At 48.8% G+C, this 10975-nt stretch overlaps 1 protein-coding gene across 18 annotated transcripts in view; it reads left to right on the forward strand.

Moving 5' to 3' along the window:
• Ssbp3 (single stranded DNA binding protein 3) overlaps window positions 1-10975 on the forward strand; it is a 137824-nt gene that overhangs the window by 90996 nt on the left and 35853 nt on the right. For 14 of the 18 annotated variants that reach the window (XM_006238532.5, XM_006238534.5, XM_006238533.5 and 11 more), the window contains one exon: window positions 6877-6966. The exons of the other annotated variants lie outside the window; for them this stretch is intronic. In XM_006238532.5, the coding sequence (XP_006238594.1) occupies window positions 6877-6966 (90 nt within the window). The remainder of the gene's footprint in view (window positions 1-6876; window positions 6967-10975) is intronic. 18 annotated transcript variants of the gene reach the window in all.

Genomic DNA, 10975 nt, shown 5'->3' on the forward strand with positions numbered 1-10975 from the left:
GGGGGGTAGGGGTGGGGAGTGGGGCATGCTTGAGGAATGGCTGCATGAACCATGGTGGGCCGCTCCTTGCGACTACCCAAGGCCAGGCAGGAGAGTTAAAGGATTCTAGTCCACTCTACTGTGCAGGAGAGACAGGGTGGGCCTTGGCTGTACCCCGGCGAAGCTTTGAGACTACACAGTCATTGTGTCACAGCAGAGGGTGAGGAAAGTGACTCTGAACCTGCTTTATTGAGTGCCAGCTGAGGAGGGGTGGGCTCCCATCCTCGAAAGATATGTGGAGGGCTTTGCCTTTAATAATTCCTTTTAAACTCGAAGCAAAAAGTTCCTAGAGGCAATGGCTTCTGTTCGCTGTGTACCTTGGTCCCGACAGGATTAAGTTGTCATTGGAACAGAGCTTGTATGCAGGTCCACGCCAGGGAATTTTCCACTCTGCAGGAGCAACTGCCAGCCTTCTTGTTAAGGAGCTGTCACTGGCCTACTATGACATGTTTGTGGTTGTAAGTCACTCTTTAAGACAGCAGGCAGTATGTGCATGTATGTATGTGTGTTTTGCTAATGGCATAGCCATCTTTTTAAGAAGAAAATGATCACTGTACAAAGAGCATGCTGTTGACTTACTGCATGGTATTCATCCAGGGCACTGCTCTGCCTCAGCCTCCCAGTCTCCCCAGTGTGCACCGACAGGCCAAACTCTATATGGGTAGCCAATATAGCTATACTCACTGTGGGCTTGAGAGTTTCTGCCCACAGAGGGCACACTGACTAGGGTCCAAGGCACAACCAGGTGGCATTAGCACCTGGGACTCCACCCCTTACAATGAGGCACCTTTTGATCCAGTTCCCAGGGTGGCCTGGTTCATCCTAGGATAGGTGGGTCAGCCTGTGATATGGCGGCCTTCTCTCTTAGCCTGGGGAAGACAGTCTCTCTTTCTTTTGAAAAGGACTAATATGCCTTTCTCTTACCTTGTTTCTTTCCTTCCTTCATTCCTTTTTGCCTGTCTTTTAGCTCTTCTAGGGTGGCCACTGAAGGGAGACTACTTTAGAGCAGACGTCTCATCTGTCTTCCCTTCACTGCCCAACCCCTCCCGACATACCTGTGTGCTACTCTATGCATGGACTTTCCTGCTCACACTGGGCTCTGTGTCTGTGATTCCAGATATTTGACCGAAGCAGGAGGATTGCTTGAGCTCAGAAATAGGAATTCAAGGCCAGCCTGGGCAAGAACGAGATCCTCACCTCATAAGTGAGCAAATATATCAAACTCCAAAAGCTCAGCCTGTCTGACATTGTCCACTTCTGTATCAGGCTCAGAACCACCAATTCCTTAGCACCTGCTTTGCCCTCTTAGCAAGATGCCTTACCTGACAGCCCCAGCAGGGGCCAAGACTTCAGTTCTACGTGTACCACAAAGAGCCAAATGAGGGCATGTAAGTTCCTGGTGACTCAAAGGATTAGAGCTTAAATACAGACTTGTATTTCTCCATGGCTCCCAAAGAAGCTGGGATTTACGAAGACCAGGGGCAATGGAGTTAGCCCATTGGGGGGCCTGACTCAGGACATTGCCTGTTCTGAGCCATATTACCCTAGATAGGTCTGATGTAGCCTGCATTTTCTTATGTGTAAAGATCTGAGAGAGCCGAAGAGTACATTCTGGGCCTGGACAACTGTCGCCCTCTCATGTGAAGGAAGGTTAGGGAGAGGGAGCCCATGCCCACCCCTATCTGCAGATGGAGTGGGTCCTGGATAGCACTGTTGGAATCCCCACTTCCTCCCAAAGACACAGCAGGTGCCCATGCTGGGAGAGAGGGTTAAGATGTCAGCTGTTAATCTCTTGCAGGTATCATCTTTGAGTTCTGCTGTCCCGTAAGGCCCTGGCTTGAGTGTCACCTCTTCCTTAAAGCCTCCCTGATCCCCCTAATCCCTGCTTTAGTGCCTGCCTGGAGTACCTTTCCATGTCCCTAAGTTCTCTGTCACCACAACTCACTTCATCTTTTAGACCTTCAAGGCAAACGCACACGTCTCTGGCCTAGGTGCAGTGCTGCCCACCAGAGTGTTTGCTGAGTACATCTGATACAGCCCAGCCCTGCAGCCCCTCTGTCTTTCTCCTCTTCCTTGCAGACCACTTGCAAGTTAGGTCCACAGGCTCTTCTGAGGGATCTTACAAACATGATCTCATTCCTTACTTCTTGGCAAAGGGCACTCACTCTCTGAAGTAGTTGACAGAGAGGGCCAAGTAGAAGAAGGTCGGCCTCACAGATTATCTAAGTCACAGAATGAATTGAGATTATTTGGTGGTTTAATGATCTGTTTGCTGTTTCTCATCATGAGCCAAAAAGTACAACGGCTTTTTGTTTGTTTTGGAAACTGTGGGGACTACTTTGAAGACTGGTACTTGGGTTTTCTGATTCTGAAATTAGATGTATGGGACTAAAGTTGGACCTAATTATTAACCATATAACCATAAGACTCAGTTTCCTTACAGAGTAAACCAGAAATGATAGCTTCTTAGGTTGCTGGGGCATAAATTCTTCCCATTTACCCCCTCCTGGTTTATGGGATCAGAATAAAAAGGTGCTTGCTTCTCTCGGATTTTTTTCAAAGACGCGCATGCCTTGGATCTGTGTCCCTTGAGCTTAGTGGCTTGGCTGTGGCTGGTGGGCCTTTTCCACCCACACAATAGCCTTTCCTTAGTTGCTTGCATAAAGGGCTCAGGTGGTACCTGTGTTGGCACCGCGGCACCACAACCCTTGTATGCCAGAGCTAAGCCTTGAGGACCCTTGCTTCAGGGATCTAACAGTGCTCATGCCCAGGCTACCATAGGTGGCAGTAGGCAATATACTAGTTTCCTTTTGCTCTGTTACTCGTGAGCAACCCAGGGTAACCAGTTCTGGGACATAAATAAGGAAACTTGGTGTAATTTTATTCTGTTGTTGGTGCAAGCAGACGGGTTCACGCTCTTCCCAAATACTAGTGTTCTGCCAATTTGAAGCCAGATTCTCTGTTGCTGGGACTTGTTTCATACACTAGTGGGTTTTTATCTTTTCATGTAGGTCAGCTCTTTGATTTCTCTGAGCTGCAGATTTTGAACGTGTTTCACCAAAATCATTGTCCTGTGGTCTGTGTGAGACTTCTTTTGCATATCATCAATGGCTACTGCTCTGGTCGTCACCTTTCTGTAGGATGTGGCATTTTCTCCACCCTTGGAATTCCCACTGTGCATCTTCGGCCTTCTCAATATTGCTGGGGTGGACAGGGCTACCTCAGGACTCTGTACAGACTCTTGGGACCTGGTTTTCCAGGAGCATCATAGGTCTCCTGCTCTACCCGGGGTGCATATCTACCAGGACCACACCTACTGTTGTCACTTTCATTTCCTGGCCGCATCCAGGACACACCCATTACCCCCTGCTGGTCAGGCCCTCTGCCACATGGCCAGCTTGAGTTTCGGTCAGGGAAGACTTGCAGTTGGTGGTTTCACACGTGGCTGTAGTGTGGCATGCCAAGGCCTACGTATTGGGCAGGGAAAGAGGGAAGGATTTGTAGAACAAGATACTATTTTTGCCGCCTTATAAATCAGTCAGGAGTTATTGGCTGAGCTGGGAGAGTCCAGAGTTCACCTGACTACTTATAAAAATAAATTATTTTATGGGGGCAGGCACTACAACAGCCATGTGAAGGTCACAGGACAGTTAGGGAGAATTGGTTTTCTCTTTGCTCCATGTGGGTCCTGAGGATTGAACTCAGGTTGTCAGGCCTGGCAAAAGCACTTTTACCTGGTTAACCATATTAACCCCCCGTGAGTATTTGACTTTATTTATTTCCCCTAGGACTTGATGGGCATAGATGTAAGAATCAATCCACTTAAGTACATACATATATTTGTATATGTGTTGTACATGCATGTTTGTGTGTTTTTCCTCTAACCTCTGTTCATGCTACAGTGGGTGCCCAAGAAGATGGTCTGGGATCTAGAACCCATATGCCAGGGCTCAGAGAAGGACAGGTCTCTGGGTGCTTTTTGCTCTTTGAGCTGTGAGTGAAGAATTAGAAGCAGGGGGCTGACACTCTGTTCTATACTCTGCAGGCAGCCTCTTCTTTCCAGTGTGTGTGAGCCAGGATGGAGCTTAGGAAAGGGAGTCCACACATGGGAAGGAACCTGACTCAGACGGGAGAGGTCCTTCCAACCTTGACTTGTATGTGGTTGTTGCCTCTCAGGCAGCCATGCAGCCTGGTGTGCTATAGCCCTGGAGAATGTGCCAGGGCTTTGGGTTTGTTGAGAAAACTCACACGAGATGCTTTGTTGAGTGCCTTAATGGAACTCTCAGTGCTTGAAACCACAGGGAGAGGCCACTTCTTAGCAGGCCTGAAAGGTCTGGCTCCAAGGTGGTCAGGTTTGAGCAGGTCCTAGAGTATTAATGTAATCATTTATTGAACACTTGCTGTATGCCTCACCTTGTGCTGGGTCATGGGTGTAGGCAAGCAGCTCCTGTGGTTAAGGTGTGGGAGGGTGAGGGCAGATCAGTTATAGCCTGTGTCCCCTTGGTGAAGGTCTGTAATAGTTTGTCCTGAGCCCTCTGCAGTCTCTTAGCAATTGCTGGTCAGCACCAGTTTCTGCTTATCCATCCTTTTATGTCTCCATTTTTGCACCAGCTAAAGCACAGTGAGCACCTAGGCTTGCCTGCTGGGGAGACAGAACATGATAGAAATCACCTCCTGGCCTCCTGCCTCTTCCTCATGGTTAACCTGGTTGCCTTTGTTGTCTTCCATTGGAGATGGTGAAATACTGAGAGTTACACCATCCATTTAATTAGGACCATAGTTGCCCTGGCCTGTGTCATACACCCCAAATCCCCAGAAAAACACACACACACACACACACACACACACACACACACACTCTCTCTCTCTCTCTCTCTCTCTCTCTCCCTCTCTCTCTCTCTCTCTCTCTCTCTCTCTCTCTCTCTCTCTCTCTCTCTCTCTCTCTCTCTCCTGAATTCATGGTAAGCCATATTTGAAAGGGCATCATCAGTATATTCAGTCTTTCATTTAAAAGTTTATGACCACCTACCAGTTGTAACAAATACCTCAATATGTAAAAAACCATATACCCAAATAACAAGTTGAAAGTAGCACAGTTGTTAGGGCAAGGCACTTCGAAATGTAGTAATTCAGAATACGAAAGATATACCCCATCAAGTTAGCAGTGACTCCAGGTCTGCTAGTCAGGGGTTAATTCATGCTGTTGGTGAAGGATGAGGTTCCTTTTCTGGAGGAACCCGAGAGATACATGGAAGTTTATCTCAGCCTCCATCTCTTAGTGTTCTTTTGCTCCTGGTGCAGAGAAGTAATTGTTGGCTGTTCCAAAAAATTACAACTTAGTTCCCTAGGCAGGAGATTTTCAATAAGTTCAAGGTCAGCCTAGTCTAATTGTGAGTTCTAGGCCAGGTAGGGCTATATAACTAGAGAGATGGGGAGAGAGAATATATTTCATACATAGAACTCTTAGCCACAATAACACAACTAATGCCTGAGCCAGCTGATTCCCCCTCAGATCCTTTCCCAGGTATAGGCAGGACTGGGTGTGGCAGGACTTGCTCCCCCTTTCCCCCTCCCCATGGCTGTAGACTGGGGGAGCAGATGAAGGCCAGCAGTATTTGGGGTTAGGCAGAGTCTCCTTAGGGAGGTTCTGTCAGCCTTCATTTTGAAAATGAAAACTAGCAGCTAGTTCATTCTCTTTACCTGGGATCTGCTAGGTAACCACTGTATTCCCCTACTGGGTCTTTGTTCCTGTATCAACAGAACGTTCCCTGCCTGCAGACCTCAGTGCCTCCCAGCACTGGTCCTCACACTCCTACCATGGAGGTCGGACAAGACACACAATCAGAGGCCAGTAGCCATGGCCATTCCACATAAACAACAGCGCTCACTCGGTGTTTGTGGGAGTCCATACTTCTCTTTCATGTCAAGGAGAGGAAAGCAGTGACCTCCTGGACTGAGGAGAGGGACCAGTGGTGGAGCATCGTGTTCTGGGTCATTACAGAGCTGGCAGGACCAAGGTTGGGTGGAGCGGACAGGCGTGTGGAAGTTTAGCTTGCACAGGAGAAGCAGGGAGCACACTCTGCTTAGAGGCCCAGACTTTGACTTCTGTAAGGCAGAGCTTTGGCCCCTCAGCCTTAACTTTGCACATTTAAGAACAGAGTCAGGCACAGACATGCTGACCACACAAACAGGTTGGGCACAAGTGTTAGAAGGTGGCCAAGTGGGACATCTGATGTCTGGCCACCCCTGGGAAGCATTTGTAGAGACAGAAGTGCCAAGTAGATGCTGAGACGGCAGGATTCAACAGGAAATAGAAGCCATCTCCCATGGTGTAACTCTACTTGTACTAAGAGGCATGTAGGACCTGGTGAGGGTCAGAACACGTGTCCTTCCAACTAGTCTGGATATTTTCTTAGTGGCCCGTCATCTATCAGTAATATTTATTGACTTGCTCTGTGTAACACGTCAGTGATTTGGAGAGGGTACCACTGTTTATGAATTGGTCCCCTTGCTTCTTAGAGCAGCTGGTGGAAAGTCAAGATATGTTATCAACATATACACTGTGGATTGACTGCACATCACCGCTCTGCCAGACTACAGGAGTACTTTTGCTATGTCCCTGCAGTGTGCCTAAATGTAGACATCAGCCTCTGCCTCTCATTTTAGAGATGAAGCAGTGGGGACCCAGAGTCCATGGCTTGCCCAGTGAATAACCCCTCTGCAGGGCTTTGTATAGAAAGTGGCCTTTGAGGAGGAAGGGTCTGTTTGGGGGCAGGGACCAAAAGCTCTCTGTGCAGTTGGATATTTGCCGCTGACCTCCTCATTCTGTCTCCACAGAGTGCAGCAGCTGCCCCAAGTCCTGTGCTTGGCAACATTCCCCCCAATGATGGGATGCCTGGAGGCCCCATCCCACCAGGTTTCTTTCAGGTATGTGCTGCCCCGGGGCCCTGTGCTAGGCAGGCAGGCAGGCAGGCAGGGAGGGAGGACAGGAAAGCAGCTCTGTTTGCCATGGTTTAAATACAGTTGCTTTATGCTGGTTGAGGCCCTGCACTCGTACCTCGTCCCCTTCTCCAAAAGCTGCAGAGGGGAAATAAGCTCTGAGAAGATGTCTCCTTCCAGGCAGGCTGTGGCCCTGCCCTTCTGTCCACCCTGGTGTTGGGGGAGGTCAGTGCTTCCAGGCCACTGTGGGGTTTGTTTTATAACAGAAGCTGTATTCTTTGTCTTCCCCGTTTTTAATGAGTAAACTGTCCTTTGTTTCTGTTCTGTTGCTCCTGTCTTCACCATTGTTTACTTTTCCTGTCCAAACTTCAAACCTTAGGCGTAACTAGAAAAACAAAAACTCCAGCATCCTGGCATGCCTCGTTGTCCTTTCACTTTGGTTAGCCACTGATTTTTTCCGAGTGCGATCACAAGCATCGTCCCACAAGCATTGCTCAATGGCATCTGCGCTGGCACCCTGCCCACCTTAGGCAGGATCGGATCCCACAGTGAGGGGAGCCCCACCTTCTCTACAACACACCTTGTTGGTCTTTCAGGCAGGGGTAGGGGTCTGAGAGGTGTGAAATCACTTCGCTCTTTTGTCAGGGTTGGGTGTGGCCTCCACACCTTCTTTTCCATCCCCTCCCTTCCCTTCTGGTGCTCATGCCTCCTCAGGCAGACTGGCTACGGAGTGCTGCCTTGGAGTGCTATTGGAATGCTGTCAGCCTTAGCCTGCTCTGCAGGCTGTGAGAGGGAGCATTTGGGAGGCTTTCCTGTTGCGGCTCTTGATTGGGACATCGCCAGTTCTTTCAAACCTGTCCTCACTGAGTTTGAAAAGTACTTGATTGTCCATACCTTCTGAAGGGTGGGACTCCCAGACAATATTGGGAAGAGAATTCTTAACAGAAAGCCCAGGTAGGAATGCAGAGGTGGAGCAGAGGGGCCCCATGCACAACGTCAGGAGCAAAAATAGGATTGACACCCTATGGGAACGATAGGGCTCTGCTTCCTCTTTCCTGGGAGTCACTTCCGTTTTGCAAGATTGTATATTTTAGTTCACAGTAAATCTGGGAAGAGGAGGGTTAGGGCACATACTTATCAAAAAGAAGGACATTGGTGACATTTGCTCGCTCCATAAAACAGAAGTATCTGACTGCTCATCAGTGGGCAGCGAGAAGAGAGATACAGGGTGACAGTTCAGGGCATCAGATGGCCACACATGTATCTGTGTGTGATGCCAGCCTGCCACCAAAACTGGGGCCATGTCCAAGGTATGGAGATTGGAATGGCCTCAGGAGTCTTGGGGGTAAGACTGCAGACTTGAGTTAGAGAGGCTGACAGGAAGCAAGAGCTTAAACTCCTGGGACCTGTTGCCCTAAGGAAGGCCAGAGCTGTGTTGTTGCTCACCTTTACCTGAGGGGCAAGGACCTGGCGGGCTCCCCCACTGTTGTTCTGCTCAGTGGGAGATACAGTACAAGCATGGCTTCTCCGACTGGCCTACAGAGCCCAGGCAGATATCACAGCTGCCTGTATGCCTTTGTTCTGCGTTTTCTTAAGGATAATTATGGCCTCCAGGTACCCACTACAGGCTGCTATAGTGAGAGACAGAGGGTAGACAATTGTAGATTGTGTTTGTTTGCACAAATTAAATAGTTTCTGTAAAGTTTTGTTTTTATTTTATGCAGATGGGTATTTCGCCTGCATAGACGAATGTGTTCTGTATATGTGTCTGATGGCAATGGAGGTCTGGACACAGTCCTGGGTCCCTAGAACTGGAGTCATGAATAGTTATGAACCACTTTGTGGGTGCTGAAAACTTAACCTGGACCCTGTACAAGAGCTCTTAACGGCTGAGCTATCTCTCCAGTTAATGCCAATTGTATTTTTAAAAATAGGCCATTGACTTTTATTTTGGCTTGAGCCTAGGAGAAGGAATGGGTCTGCATGATATGTGGGCAGCTCCCAGCTTCCTGCTTTGCTGTAATCTTCCATGGTTAAGTTCTAATTCCAGTCATACTTTGTGGATCCCTCCCCTATGACGTTTAGGGGTGTGTGGTCAGATAGCCCAAACTGATTTCTGCCCTTATTTAGCCACTGCCAGCCACGGTTAAACAGAGGTATCGTTTAGACTCTTGCCTTGAGATCATCTCTGTTCCCCAGGCAAGGTGCACTGCCAAGGGTTGGCTGGATCATTCAGGAAGGTTCTGCTTCCTGGGCATTTCTGCTCTCTCACAGACTGAGCAGTTCGGGTTTCTTATTCCCCAGCATTGTAGCAGTAAAGGGCAAAACCACTTTGGCTCCCAATGGGTCGCACTCGCCAACAAGCATCCTTCTACCATCAGTCAAATGAAGGAGGTAGGGGTAGGCCAGACACTCCGAGTGGTGCTGGCTTTCCATGATGCTGATCACTTGGCCTAGACCCCTGCAAAAAGAAAAGGCATCTCTCTATAAAGGAAGAAGTGACAGCCCATTTCTGGAACAGATCATCTTGACAGAAATATTAGCGATTGATTGCGGCCCTTCCCTGTTCTCAAGCAGCCACTCTGATACTGGAAGGAAAATAGAGATGATATCAAGCATTTTATCTGGTGTCAGCAATTGTACTTCTTCCTTCTTGGCTGCAGCCTGGACAGGTGGCTGGGCCACAAGAGGGCTGTGTCCTGGGAAGGCAGCCCTGGTGGCTGGGCCAGCTTTGTCCAGCCTGTGTCCTGTGGTGTCACAGACCTTTTCCAAGTCAGAACTGTAATACCAGTTGGTCTTAAATTTAGAAACCAGTAGGGCCTCCAAGGATGGTCATGAGGGAACAGCTGACTCCTGCCTATGGAGGCGCCTCAGGAAATATCACTCAGGACTTCCTTAGGCTTCTGACTACCATGCAGGATGGCTACTCGTGGAGTTAGATTGGGCCAACAGTGCAAGAGGCCCTGTTTGCTATCTTCCCTTTGGGTCTAGGTTTCTGAGATGGGCAGTGCCTCTCTAGGCCTCTGGAGTGGTGTGAGATATGTGTGGTCATCTGTATACTGACCCAGTGACACTTCAAGTTTGGAGATACTCTGAGGCTTTTGGAGGCCTTGCAGAGTCTAGCCAGGATGGTTGAACTCTGATCCTTGTTATTTAAAAAGAAAAAGCCCTAAGTATAGCAGCTGTAGCACCTGGCAGGGAGGCAGTAGAGTGGGACACAGCACTTGTCTGAACCAAGTTTATTGTGGTGCTCATGGTACAGGACAGAAGCCTAGCCTGCTCTGAAGTGTCAACCTGGAATTTTGACCACTTGAACTCTGACCAAAGGCTGCTTGGGCATTTAGGACTGGCAGTCTGCAGAAGGGCACAGAGGGCTTAGCCATTTGCTGGCTGAGTGACCTTGGGCCAGGGCTCCCCATTGCTGGCCCTAGATTTTCTCATCAATAGATGGTACAGGCTGGACTAGATAGTCGTCCAACTTTGATTTTCTACATTAAACCCAGATGGACTTTACATAATCAGGCAGTGGCATTTCCCCCTCACAGCTTAACTCAGGTTACACATCTGGAAAGTGGGTTGGCCTTGGCCAAGCATACTGGTCTGGCTAGGTCCCTGAGTTTCTTAGCCCCAAGGGGAGACTCTCCAGCAAAGATCTCTAGGTCTAGAACTGGACAGTTGCAGGACAACAGGGGTCACAGAGTAGAGCACTGGGTACAACCTGTTTCTGTTCTTGTTTTGTTGTTAAATTCCATTACTAATTGTCAGTTGTGTTTTAAGCATGCAACTTCCTTTCCTTGAGTTGAGTGATCCTGCCAGTGAGGCAGAACTGGTCAGGAGAGGAGACTTAGAAAGGTAAAGGACTGCCCCACACTGTCCAGTGTATAAAGTTTGTACTCAGTCCAACCGCTGGCTCCCCATGTCCTTTCTCAGACCACTAAAGTCCAAGTGTAGGTGTCTCCTGATTGTCTAAGACAGGAAGGATGGCTGTCTTCTTGGG

The sequence above is a fragment of the Rattus norvegicus genome, chromosome 5, assembly GCF_036323735.1.
Source record: "Rattus norvegicus strain BN/NHsdMcwi chromosome 5, GRCr8, whole genome shotgun sequence".
In the NCBI taxonomy this organism is placed as follows: domain Eukaryota; kingdom Metazoa; phylum Chordata; class Mammalia; order Rodentia; family Muridae; genus Rattus; species Rattus norvegicus.